Consider the following 14,616-nt stretch of genomic DNA (forward strand, 5'->3'; position numbering starts at 1 on the left):
TGAAAACATCACATGAACGTCATGATTTTGTGAATGTTTTTGTCCTTTGTTTATTTTCAGATTCAAGCACAAAAGGAACCTGCTGGCCAAGGGTAAGAATATTTGGAGGCTTCACAAATCTCATCTTTTTGTCAGTGTTTGCACAATTCCTGTTTGCCTTTGGAAGTCACAGAAAAAAATGGCTGTATTGCGTAATATATACTGTATGTTTCATTTGTAGAGGTCTGTGTCTGAAATTTGCCGGTAGCAAATTGATTTGTTCTTCACAAGATGAAGGTGCATGGGAGCCATTTTTAAATCCTCTCTGTTTACATCAAGTCCTGCGTAACAGATTCTAATTCCTTTTATAGCAAGCACTGAATACTGAAAATATGTTGTTTAGATATTTCCTGAAGTTACCCACCCTGGAAAAAAAAAATCAGATAGTCCTAAAAATAACTGCCACACATAGTATAATGCAACTATCCATGAATAAGAGGTAAGTTGTTTTAATGTTTTGTTTTCTTTCTCCCTCCATGTTCCCTGTAAATTGCTTGCCCCCTAGAAGAAGAATGTCTGCCCCTGGGTCTGGCTATGGGTCAGACGAAGAGGCGAGGAAAGCCTACCGCAACTTTGTCAAGTCTGGACAGCTGCCCAGTCAGGGACTCGGTCTGGGAGCTCCTCAAGTACGGAGAGGTAAGAGTGATGGAGGACAGCAAGCATGCCAAAGGGGGCTATAAGTACCCCTTGGGTTGCACTCCTCCTGGTTAGCCTCATTTCTTCATCGTGCAACACCACACTTCTTTCCTCACTCATTGTTGACTCATCACAAAAGGACAGCTTAGCTCTTATCGGCAGCATTGCCATACCATATGTACTCGAATAGGTGTCTACCCCGTTGAAAGGTGTTTTCACTTGTGTATCTCCATTATGCCACTCATCATGAAATTGTCATAAAAGGTTTTAAGCATTGGCTGTACCAGTAGCATTCTTCTTGAGGCGTACAGCAGTGGGTCCATGTTGGAAATGTGTTTGCGGATGGATGGATGGATGGATGGATGGATGGATGGATAGATGGATGGGTGGATGGATTGAGTCCATGATGTTTGAACCATGTCTGACCGTGGAGTGGAGGCTATTACAGAGGGGGGATATCAGTAGTGTGAATGGGAGTACATTCCTGCCTTGCATGTTGTGATTGACGGTATCAGTTGATGCGTCAAAGGCTCTGCCACACAGTCCCCAAAGGAATCGTGAAATGCCCTCCATAGATATTACTGCTTGTTAGATAGAAGAGAAGAGCTTGATTTGCTTGAATGAATCCAAGGATTTGATTGCTGTGGCTGATGCATGTTTTGAACAATGCATGTGCAAGAATTGTTTGTTACTTAACCTTTTTATTTTGGGGAATGTGCCCAGGTTTTTATCTGAATATTCTAATAATGTGTTGTTAATTTATCAGAATTGAGCAATTTACTCAATGGGATTGAGGAAACGGCTGATTAATATTGATTAGGAAGTGGTTGATTAACATTCTCTTTCCTTTGATTATCAAGGAAAAATTTCTGTCATGAGAGATAATCACTCACACTCTATAATGAAAGCATCATGGGAGTGCATATATATTTGGTTTATTGATATCACTGACAAGATGAGGATCATGATATATTTTATTTACAATTTAATGCGTCTTGATGATTGATTTCTTGAACATTTTCTGTGAGGAATTATTTGAGAAACCTATGATACACCTGATCAATAAAACAAGAAGAGAAAGGATAAACAACAATGTTAATGTTATTGGACTGTTATTGGTCAATTATCCTAGAAGAGGAAATCTATTAAGTGGGCAAATATATGGAAACATGTAACTAATTTCATTTCAACATGATACTAATGATTAGCCTATTGTGAGCATGAAGCAAGTAACTTCACTGTTCAATTGAACGTAACAGTTAGGCAGGCCATTTAACAGCACTAACCCTAACAAATATGTTTGCCACTCTCTTCATTCTCACACATGCAGCCATGGATTTTACCTTTCCCACTAACAGCTCTCCCAAACTTGACACAAATGTGGTAGGAGCACAGATTGTGCAAGATTCATTGTGTAGTTTGCCGTCAGCAAGATGTACTGAAAGTGTTCCCTTGAGAAAAAATGGCACACCCCTCAAGGACTGTAAGGGAGAAAGTCTTATTGATAAGTTTCATAGCCTGGGTAACAGGAATTGTTGTTCTGAGTGCAATTGTACTAAATCATCACTATCAATGAATGCTGGAGACCAGAGTTCACCAGCATCATACTCACTTTTGATGAGTGGATGTACACAGGAGATGGTGAGTGAAAGAAGACTCGCTACTGAAAGTCCCTGGGATGCAAGTGACAACCAAGCAAATCTGGCAGAAATTAGTGGAAGGCATAGATTCTGGCTTAGCAGTTGGCCATGTTGTCTGCAGTCCATCACAGCATCGGGAAGCAAGGCAGTGCCAGGACTTCCTTCTGTATTCAGGAAACCCAGGCTGGACTTGGGAGGACATCCGTTACCACAGCCAATGCCTGTGATGCCCAACAGAGGGAGTGATGACATCGATGGCGCTAACCATCGGGAGGTAACCGAAGACGAGGACAGAGATATGGAGAAGGAGACGGGTCGTCTCAAGAGTCCTTCGAGGCCAAGCAGAATCCAGTACCGCATCAACAGTAGCAAAGCGAAGAGCAAACACAGGAGGGCCCACTCAGCATCAAAGGTTCTGGAAGAAGAGAGTGGTAAGAAGCAGAAGCCCCCTTACAAACGATCAACATCAGCCAATGATTCTGGGGCGAGGGTTGTCAGATCCGTTGCAGCAGATTCGGAATCTTACCAGCGGTACGCATCAGGCATCCGGCAGGCATCACAAAGGACCGAGCGCTACCAAGACCTGGTCAACTTCTATGCAAATGTCAACAAGCACTTGGCTGAAAACGAGAAAAAGAAGGCTCAGACATTGGCTAAGAAATATCTCCCCTCTTCAGCTCAGCTTGAAAGGTTTTACAATACTCTTCACCTGTATATGGAAATGGAAATGGCGGCAGATCATGGACACACCATTGTCAACGATCGCTTTGATGAATTGCGCTGGTCTGTAGAAAAGGAGAAAGGTCTCCAAAAGAGAGAGCAGAACATCGATGATCTGCACAGCTTCTACACCAAGCTAGACTGTGGCCTGTGTGTGGACGGGAAGAGCAAGGAGAGGCTGGACAGACTTAAGATGAAGAGGTTTGCTGACAAGAAGAAACACATGGCCCAGCGGGAGATTAACGTCAGTGAGCTTCATAAGAGATACGAAGGGATAGCCAGTGGAGACAGCTCTCGAGAAAGAACTTCACGCAAGGCTGTGTCTCTGCCAGCAACCCCAGTGAAACACTTCAAACCACGGCCCTTCCAAGAGGAGCCAGACTTGTCATCAGATATCTTTCCCCTTCGACCACAGTCAGAAAATGACAAGGGAGGTGGACATTCATTTCAAGGGCTGCATTACAATCAGGGTAGTGCCAGTGTACAAATAAACATTCAAGACACAGACTTACATCCACATCCTACTCTGCTTTCAAATGATCCAAACTTTAGTGCATCAAAGTATAACAAAGTTATTCATCAGGAAGACCTTCTTCTTATGCCTGCACTGGTCAAAGAGAATGTGGATGCAGTCAATCAAAGTCCAGGGCCGACTTATGCCAAATCATCCGGCACGGGAGACACAAACGTGGACAAGAAAAATTCAGATCAAGTAGATCTAAATGTGGAATATGTTTCACCTGCAGATGTTGAAAGCGTTCATAGTGTCTGGAATGACAAGGAAGCTTCAGTGGTATCTGTTCAAAGTGGAGAAGAAGAAAAAGTAAATGAGAGGTTTTTAAATGACAGTGCTGCTCACCGTCGCAGGCAATTTTCAGAGGAGACTCGCAAGGACAGATCTGGCAGTAGCGAAAGCAGGAAGTACCAGTCCAGCTCCTTTGACCAGGACTGCAGCCCTCTCACTTCGCGGTCAAAACCAGTCAACACTGCGGCAGTGAAGCCTTTCCAGTGGTCTGACGATAAGGTTGACTCTACGACCAGTTCTGAAAGTCCAGTGCCATCTGCCCAAGCTATTCATTCCCCTACTTCTCCTGATGCTGGGGTTAGACAAAGAAGAGATTTCAATCCAAGGCCAAGGCCCTTCAGCAGTTCCCTTGTGGCTGGACAAAAATCTCCAACATTTGGTCACTCTGATGTCAGTCAGTCGCAGGCTAAGACACCTGAAATTCCCCAAACGTTTTCACCCGATAAAGGAACTAGTCTAGTAGTGAACACATGTGCCACCAATAGTGATATTGTTAAGAGTTCTTCCCTGTCCCGAAGCAATCTCAGTCTTCCGGTAAGATCATTGAGCACACCAGAGGGTAAAGTCACGCCATCTGTAGTGATTCGCAGCCCAAGCTCAGAGGAAGACGAATGGCTGGAGACCTATGATAAGGTCAAGGATTCCTGGGAGGAGTCCATCTCTGCCTATGAGGCCAGGCAGCAGGAAGGGGATCGTGAGAATGGGAGCAGCCAGAATGATGCCAGCAGTGTCTTCAGTTTTGGGGGAGCGGAATGCACCCAGACGTCAGATCTGAGCCACTGGAACATGGATGATGATCTTTTGACGCGATCCCTGCCCCGGAATTTTAAGTCTGAACTACGGAAAAGGGTACTCCAAACTTATTCGACAGGATGCCAATGTAGACAGCGATGCACCGGGATCATGGGAGGTGTTCACAGAGCCACAAGAGGACGAGCTGTATCGTACAACACCAACTACATGTCTGCCATTTGACAGGACAAGACCAGTTGAAACTGACATCAGAATACCAAAGCAAATGGTGCAAGAGGAACACATGGTCAAACACACTGCCATCCACTGAACATCCACCAGCCGCCTTGGTGGGTGGGGGGTCTCTAGGCCAGCAGAAAGCAAAGGCAGTCCTCCAAGATGAATCACAGAAGATCTCAGGGAGGGCAAAAGTTCCTCCCGTTGAGACAAGCAGTGTCAAGGTTATGGAAAATGAGCAATCCAAGATAATTGAAGCAGGGTCAGCATTACCTGTATTGCCGCTGGGGAAGAGCAGCAGTATGTCTCGATTAGATACTCGAAGCAAGCAACACAGTCGCAAATCAGGCAAGAAAGGACCACCACCTCCGTATAACCCAAACTGGTCCAAGAAGCAGCAGTCACCAGCAACTCCATCCTCACCGAGAAGAACAGTTACTGATCACAACTTGAAAGACAGTTCCATGTCATTTCCTCGACATGATTCTCCAGTGAAACCTCAGCCACGTGAAATGAATGATTACTCCGTTGCCATAAGATTAACTGACACAAATCCAAGGATGTCTAATCCTCACAATATTGGGACAGACATTGGCACCCCATCATTGTCCCCTAAAAAGGGTAGTAGACATTCACAGTCACCTCAGCAATATGAGACTGGGCCTACAGTTAAGTGTCCATCTTCATTCAGGGGCCAGGATAGACCAGATGGGGTAGGAGATGAGGAACGAAGCTCGAAGAAGAGTATACGGGTTGACCAGAATTCTCATACACCCTCGCAGGTGCCAGCAAGGTCACAAATGCCACAGCAGCTATCTGGAGGCGAAAAGAGGGAGTCCATCCCCACATACGTTCAACATGGCAAAGACATGTACCCAGTGCCAGGGAATAATGGTGATACGTATAACCCTGGCTTCCAATCTCAGCCATCTTTCATGGTGGCCAGAAGTAGGCAGCTACCACCTTATTACGCCAGACGAGAGGATAGGGTCTATGATACATTTCACCATCAGATTGAACAGCCAAGATCGCAGCAGCAACCAAAGTTTGTTGCAGTCGATGATGACACCGGGGAAGCGTACTACAGGGCTTCTCCGCTTCCTGACCCTTATATGGATTATGACCATAAAGGTATCAAGCTGCAATGTTTAATTCTTATTCTTTTTTTCTATTTCCCTCTACAAGCTGGTTCAGTGCTCTGTCTATCTGAGAAATTTTACCAGCTTCCCTTTGGGAGAATTTCTTCACTTTAATCCATCATCTAAAAAGGTTTCACATTGATGTGGCATATACTTTTATTATACACTATGCAGAGTGGATATGAACCAAGATGGTAACTAAAATCAGTGACGAACTGTGTTCTTTGGTCTCATCAAGAGTTCATATGCCTCTTCAAGCATAAAAACCAAACGTATCTCTGAAGCTGTTAAAATTTCTGTTTCGGTGTTTCTCATTCACCATCAAATTCTTGCATGAGTGTCCTCACGTGAGCATCACTGTGGGATCCAGGAAATTTGTGCATTTCCTTTCCAAATGCCCCTCCATTTTTGTTTATTTTGTTTTAAAGGTGCACCGCACTGCCTAAATTCCAAGAAGCTTTGTACCACCTCTTGTGATCATATGTGCCATGTGAAGTTCGACTCTTCTCAGCAAGGTGTTCACATGATGTGTGCTCTTCGTTTCCTAATTGTTCACTCACCATGGTTGTCGTCTCATTGTTGATCTACATGTACCTGGCCTTGGGTTGAGTCTTTGCGGGCTCCGTCCCAGGTGACTGCCCAAATATGCAACATTTGACAACCTAGCAAGATCAACAGGGAACAAAGGGAGATGAATTTCACATGTTTGGTGCTAATGGCGCTGGCGTATATCAAAAAGTCCTTTTGCAGTGTAAATAGGGAGGCATGCCAGGGTGTGTGATGCCAACCAAATACTTTCTTTTTTTTCTTTTTTTTTTACTATTGTGCTCCGCATACATTTGTGGGTTTCTTGCTTTCTGGGGAAGGCTGGCAACTATTTAATGTAGATAGAAAGTATTATCCTTTGATAAGCTGAATGAATCCCAAACTTCTATTTCCCATTTTGAGCCAAAGTGGTTCCATTACGAATGACTTCAAAGACATGGGCATCTCAAAAAGTCAAATCCAACCCCAACTTCCTTCCTGTTCCAGAAGGTCTGACCTTCTATTTTTGGGTCAGCGGTATTATCTTTCCTGGATTTCTTCTGGCTCCACCCATAATATGCAAGCCTTAAAAAAAAAATGCTTTTGCAGTCCTATATAGATGGCTATCTTCTCCCTTCTTTGCCAAGTAGCTGGTCATTTATTGCTGGTCAGAACTCTTACTTGGGCACTTTAGTGTAGCTCTATGAAACAAACAGAGAAGAAATCCCAAAGCTCTTTGTATTTCGTAGGTAATACCATCTTGTAAGACTTTGGTTTTATTGAACAACATGTATAACCAACCTCTCTAACTCTTGATATGTCATACACAGAATACTTTATGTATTTCATTAAACATTATTCTTATTTCTGTTTTTTTTTTTCACAATATTAGTATGAGATGATGCCACAAATGCATCCATGAGCATCCCTTCCTTTTTTTTAAGAGCCACATTAAACAGTTTCTGCCCTCAGATATCTGCAGTCCCAATAATATTTGATTGAGCCTCTTCCTGATGTAGATGCTAAAGTCATAAATATCCCAAAGTATTTATTTATTTTTTGGTTTAATAAATATGTTGAATTTTTTGACCACGTGGCTTACCCTTTTGTTTCAAGATATTATGTCATGTATTCCCAGGTGAAATAGACCTGTATCACATAAACCTGTGCAAATGCTGCTGTCCTTTTGGTCTAAGTGTAAAGTTGCTCAAAAAGCCATAATGGAAATTACCTAAATGCTCTTACCACGAATAAGCTTGATGCAAAACTTTTACAAATAATGCTGTCTTACTAATCCAAGTCCTGTTATCGATTGCAAAGAAAGCAAAAGCTACAATGTGTATGTGTATAGATGAGTCTCTTCATTTATTTATCAACAACTGATTGTCTTTAATTCTATATTTCTAATCACTAATTATATTCTTGGTCTCCCCATTACCATCAGATAAAAAAACAATATCTATTAATATTGTCATGCCTGAAAAAGTTTCTTTTGTGAAGATAACTCACATTCCATTAATATTAGTGATATACATGTAATTGTAGTCCTTTCGAACTTCACTGAAATTGTGGGGATTTACTATTGATGTTTGTGTTAAGCGTTCTATTTTGTTACTAATGGCAGTAAGTGTAAAGCATAAAGTGTTGAAGAGGAAAGTATTACCAAGTTTGGCTACAGTTTAGGATTTGAAACCAGAACTTCGCTGTAATGGAACCTGCTCATTTAGAATTTAAAGGTAATATCCAGTCCCACATGCTAACACATTTCCCTGTTATGTGGCAAATATGGCAAAGGTGCATAAATTTAGATAAGATTTCTCAGTATTGACTGTGCTGAAATAGATTAGATTCATTTGGTTTAATGTTCTCAGGGTATGACGTAGTGCATTTCTTTTTATTTCATATGCATGTCAAATTTGACTATGCATTAAAGTATTTCTGTGCAGTACTTATGGTTTTTAAGGGAGAATAAATGATGCAATAGAGATGTGAGAAGATATTAAACCTCTCGCATAAAATGTTTTGTTTCATGTTGATAAACCATACACATTTCTATGGCTCACTTCAGCACATTTTTTATTTTAGCACATTGCTCTTTATGGCAGACCAAACAATGCACTAACCTTTGATGTTCATTATAGCACTGAGTGATTGTATCAAATGACAGATTTTGTTGCTTTGATATTTTAGTTATTTTCTCTCCTTTTTTTTCAATGTTAGTAATTGTTAACTGTGTTTTCATTCAGTCAGTGTGATTGTACATTGTGTGTTATCTGTACTTGAGCATTGCTTTAAAGGCACAATGGGGGTAAAGTGGTGCATATGTCACACTGATAATGCTGTGTGTATGTCTGTGTGTCTGTTGTTGCGTGTGATGTACAAACTGTCTTTGTCTCTGTCTATTCTGCATGCTGCATTGCCAGTGCTCTTGGTGTTTTGAAAATGTCCCTTATGCTTTTCTTGATATTTCCACCCAAAAATATTAGCTAAATTAGTGTTGAATTGCATGAAAGGTGCATGTTTTAGTGGAGTTTTGTTGCTTGCTTGTTCTAAATGCATCCATTATTTTCAATTTTATTTTAGAAAGAAAACAATCAAAAGCATTCTTATGTGCAATGTAGTGAAAGTCATAGATTTGTCATGTGTGCATATTCTGCATGATATTGCATTGTCTTATATTTAATTGCTACTACCTGCAGCATCTCACATCTTTATTCATCCTTTTTGTATATCATCAAACATGACATACACTGTACATATGCATTCCCCAACTGAATTGAGCACACAGCTGAAAAAACACATCCCCATAACAAGAGTTTGCAAATCTCAGATTCTCGGCCAAATCTTTGACAAGTGCATTCAGCCCCCAGTATTTCAAGCACTACCATAAAGATGTTAGCATGGTTGGAATGTTGGTTTCAAAATTGTAGACACATCGATGGTGAAACACATACTGATATAGAGTACCTGTGCATCTCGTAATGTATGTGTCTATATACCACGCCCCCATTTTTGGTACTAATCTAACCCCTAACAGAAAACAAGCCCTACACAGCGAGCCCCACCCAGTCATCAAACCACTCTCCTCCACATCACTACCACCAACCACCTCCTCCATCATCATCATCATCTCCATCAACGCCTCCGTCACATGGTCTCCCGTCCCCCGTGCGGTCGTGGAGTGTAAGCGGGAGCACGGTTCCCACGGCAACTGCGGTGAAGAGCTCCTCTCTCCCGCGGAGTAGCCTGCCGAAAAGGAAACAGCGCTATAGTGAGGGGAGCGGGTTATCTGCTGCTGAGCGGCTGGGGATAAAGACCCCGCCCCCTTCCAGACTTTCAGGTGCATGCTCCATCTCATTTCCATCCCCTCCAGCCCCAAACGGGGTTTGACCCCCCTCCCAAAAAGCAATTTCTTAATCCTTTCCGTGGATACTCTGGGCAGTCTTTTACACACTGGACTTGGGTTCTAATCTCAAATCAAGTTAGTGGTTTCAATTGTTAAAATGATTAGCAGGGGAAGTGGAAAAAAACTGTCATTCTTGATGCATGAAGGCATATGTATCTAATTAATGTGTATATTCCCTCTCCCTGATAACCATGGTATATCATTAATGTATTCCCTCCCCCTCCCCCCTCCCCCCCAAAAAAACAACAACAACAAAACAAATCTAGAATGAAAAGGAACCAGCAATAAACTGTATATAAGACAAGTATGATAATTTGTTCAATATCTAAAAGCACATTTACAGTTTGTTCACTGTTTAGATGACGCCTCATAAAATAATAGCAGAATAATCCCTTACACCACCCCAACATCTTTTTTAAATGGGGGGGGGGGGGGGGGGGCGTGGTTTCCTTTTTTTTAATGCAGAGAGCAAGCCCAGTAATTCAACTCTGCTTATAAACTTAAGATGCAACTTTTTTTTTAAAAACTCATCCCTCTCGAAAACTCACTTTGTCCATTTTTCTGCATGAAGGTTACTTACACATGGGTTTCTTACAAATTCTTTCCCTGGTTGTATATCATGATTTTTTTTTTCATGCTTATTCTGAAGATTTTATGTTGTGTTATACATTTGTTCTTTATGCCTCATGCTGTACTCCCAAAAAGGCTATATACGAGTTGTATCTATTATGTCTTTGTTTAGTTGCATAGAAGGCAATGCTTTGCATATTTACTTCTGAAATTATTTATTTCTCATAAAACAACTCTCATGAACAAAATATTCAAAGAGAATTGTTTTCCCTCATCATACACCTTTGTTCCACAGATCTCCGCAGCCTTTATTTGTGTGTAGTATGTACTGATTTTAGTTTAGTTCACCAGTGCAAGTTGTTGTCAGCACCTTGGCTAAAGTGGATTTTATGTGATGATACAGACCCATCCAGTGTTTTAGAAATAATACGTAAATCACAAGGACCTTTGATTCAGTTGTTTCTTTACTATGTTATAACATGGATTCAGAAATACTGGACTACTTTTGGTGCCACTATCGAAGAGTTCTAAAACAATTTTCCACAGTGTGCCTAGTTCTCTATATCCATTATGTTTCAAAGGTGTAAACATTCTAAATAGTACTCTGCTCTGCATGTGTATGTTATCTTTTTGTTTGCACCATTAGAATTTGTCATTATTGGTATGCTACTGTATTTGACTGTTCTGTGTTATACAGAAATGTGTAATTTATCCCCTTTATGTCACAGTCATTATTTCTGATGCATTTTTCAAGCATGAAGCATGGTTGACATGCTTTCAGTTTTTTTCCTCATTTCAGTTCATGCCTTGTTTGTATATCAAGTTTTCATGTTGATTCCCCCCCCCCCCCACACACACTTCATTTGCCCCACAGTTGGAATGTATCTCGTGCTGGGGAATTGTGCAATTATGAATTTTGTGCTTGGAAGAGTGTGAAATTTCTTAACATGAAATTCATTGATTTTGTATTTGGCTTTCTTTTTTGTGTGTGCGATTGCTACAAGTAAAAAGGGAAAATAAGTGGAAAATGGGTATCTTACGATGTTTCACTAATTAAGTGACTTTCTGCGGCAATTAATCTATGATGATGTTAAACCCCATCTCCTTTCTGTTTTGCGATTGATATATCTTCTGGGCATCTTGATTTTTGTATCAACGTATGTGTTTGTTTTATTTGCTGTGTTGTCTATTTTTAATGTTATAGACTGTGAATTGGGGAACAAAGAATTCTGGGTAATTGTGGTTTTGCCAATTGATTTTTTACTCACTCTATTACTAATCCTATGTGCTAATTTTTTATTTTCTTTCTTAGAGTTTTTGTATATATCCTGCTATGACTCATGATAATGCTTTTAAATTGCTGAATTGTGGTATTTCAAAGCCTTGGCAAATGAGAAATTGATACAGATTTTATGTGCTAGTAAATGAAACAACGAAATATTGTTATGCGCTGTGGGTATGGACTAGTCACATGGACCCTGACCAAATGAATGGGGAATGGACCACCAAGCATTGAGGAACACCTCTTAAAATCAACAAATCCCGATGTCGAGGAACATTGACAAGTGTTATCATGGAAACGGCCGATTGAATTCCTGCATGGAACTTGACCACCACTCACAGACTTTACACTGATTCATGCATGGAACTTGACCACCATTCACAGACTTTACACTGATTTTGATATCAGTTCAATTGGGATCAATAAATATTGATATGGTCAAGGACTACTGAATATTTGTATCCATGGCGTAAAATTGCCCATCAGCCCTGGTCATGGAATGGTGATGAGGACAATATCTTGCAGTGTGAGTCTGAACTAGTACCATACAATGCAAGGACTGCTGGTTACTGCCAAGACTCACTGGTATGGATGCAGATCAAGGAATTATTATGTTAATGGAGAGAGAACTGAAACTTGGACCAAGTATAAGGAACATTGGTGCAATGAAGGAGCTTGAGTAGGCCAGGGCTGCCTATTGGAGTTGGTTGGGACTGCAGATCAGGGCCAAGGAATAAAAGTGTGGACTTAAAGGATGAGGCCCTTTGCAAGAAGAAAGAATTGCGGAGCATGGATTGAACAGGGTCAACAGAGTCTTGTGTGGTCCAGGGATAAGCAACCAACAAGCATGCACCCCTTTACATGTGTGACTGATCATGGACTCCAGTGCATCACCAACTGATCGATGAAGCGATTTGCATCCATAAAATAAATGTTCATCTCATCCTATTGAGGCGGGTATAGATCTTGCTACTCAGGAATTTGATAATCAGAACTCAATAAGTACAATGTATATCGACTTGGTAGGAATGGTTGATGGTTGCAGGGTACGTACACACTGCTCCCAGGTAATGAATGAACTATAACGCATATAAAGGCTGTGGCTACATCTCGTGCACTTGATATTAAAGACAGTGTGTCATACATGAGTATGCTTCCATGAGTACCAGTATTTGGAGTCATGGATGCCTCTGAGTATTATTTTGGTACATGGGTGTCCTAGCTGAGTCATCCACACATATGGATCGCAGTGGATGTGAGCTTTGATGTTCCATGACTAGAAAGGTGTCTGCTGCCCTCATGGGTTGAAATGCAAAGTGCAGAGACCCCCTTGAAAGTCATGTGATGATCACAATGCTATGATATTGATTTCCCTGTAAGACGAGCAGTGTGTTCTAATGTACATATGTGGGGTATATGTGTCTCCTTGCCTTCGGTAGATAGGCCTCTGCGTGTATACAATTTCTGCATTGGAAGCTACATACAAAGTTTACATGCAGGGTGTGTAACTGTTTGATGAATTTCAAATGCGTAAATGGCAGATACTGATATGCATTTTCAGGAGAGCAATATCAGCAGAAAGGCAAATTATCTCAAGCATTGAGAGAAGCTCTATTGCCTTTTGAATAACACTGAGTTATGCAACTTCGCTTCCAGTAGGAGCTGAATCTGCCGTCTCTCTTACTTGTGTCATCTGTGCAATATTTCTGTACAGATTTGAATGATTAGTACAATGTACATTGGTACCATAACTTGACACATTTTCAAACTAAAGGTTTTCTCCTTTATAAGATTGCCAAATATGTATCAAGTATATTAAGTTTTGGGATACATCATCAGAAAAACTGAAAAATGTATCATTTACATAAACTGTCAAGGAAAATCAACTCTTTTACCTTTTTGTTATCGAACATGTACGAACCAGGGTCCCGTTTCATAAAACTTGTTATCAGTGACAACTCCCACATTTCTGTGACAAATTTGCTTTTAGCCAATCAGATGCAAGGATTTCAGTAGCTTGTAACAACTATGACAACTTGTCACTAATAACAAGTTTATGAAATGGGGCCCAGGTGTATGATTTTGTTGCTGCATGAAAAGAGGGAGCTTATTTGATGATACTGACATTGTTATGTTTGTAACATACACAGCTGTGCTTGAAACATTCTGCCAGATACTTCACTGATCTTGTGGTTATTCTTCTATTTCTTGGTTCAAAATGCCTGTCTCAAACCTGAGGGAATATTCTCTCCTAACTGAAAGTATGATATCGGTAGTAGGATGGCTATGGTTTGGAGGTCTTGCAATATTTGTTCAATCAATGCCTTAATCTGTGTCACTTTCAGACATTTTGATTTTGCCATTCACAAACAGAATCTGAGGTGTGGTAAGTTTTTAGTCTACAATGTACACTAAAAAGGTGATGAAACCTTTTTAGACTGACTTTTAATTATGAAATAAATGTAGAATGCAGCAGGAGCAAGGGACGTGGGGGTTAAGTAGAGGCAACATACTGTTTTACTTTAGTTTTAAACAATTACCTTCAAAATTTCAGGTTGATCAGATGGAAAAAATGATTAGCAGTATGAAGTTTTTGTAAAAGTAATAATGAAATTTGACATTTTCTACTGAAAGTCATTTGGCATATGATGATGTTTTAGAATCTCAACGCATCTGTTGTGTTGTTGACACCAATATGTCATTAGCTGTGTATCAAAAAAATATCTACCTTTTCTTTGACCCCACAAGTGTGATCAGCAAGCCATGCTTTATCAAAGTGTAATGATAAAGTTGTGTTGGATCTTAGAGGTTGTGCATGTATGTGTGCAGGACATGAATGTGTTCGATACCAGTAGGTTCTATTTGGGATGAAATTACATATTAAA

At 40.7% G+C, this 14,616-nt stretch overlaps 1 protein-coding gene and 1 pseudogene across 1 annotated transcript in view; both read left to right on the top strand.

Moving 5' to 3' along the window:
* The window catches only part of LOC139727994 (uncharacterized), a 191,709-nt gene that overhangs the window by 115,774 nt on the left and 61,319 nt on the right, over positions 1-14,616 (top strand). The window contains exons 20-22 of the mRNA XM_071638961.1: positions 61-92; positions 545-675; positions 9,511-9,813. Of these exons, the coding sequence (XP_071495062.1) occupies positions 61-92; positions 545-675; positions 9,511-9,813 (466 nt within the window). The remainder of the gene's footprint in view (positions 1-60; positions 93-544; positions 676-9,510; positions 9,814-14,616) is intronic.
* LOC139727991 (uncharacterized) lies at positions 2,248-4,903 on the top strand (annotated as a pseudogene).

The sequence above is a fragment of the Diadema antillarum genome, unplaced genomic scaffold (genome assembly GCF_040938485.1).
Source record: "Diadema antillarum isolate AM-2024a unplaced genomic scaffold, OU_Dant_1.0 seq00000161_RagTag, whole genome shotgun sequence".
NCBI classification, from domain to species: Eukaryota; Metazoa; Echinodermata; class Echinoidea; order Diadematoida; family Diadematidae; genus Diadema; species Diadema antillarum.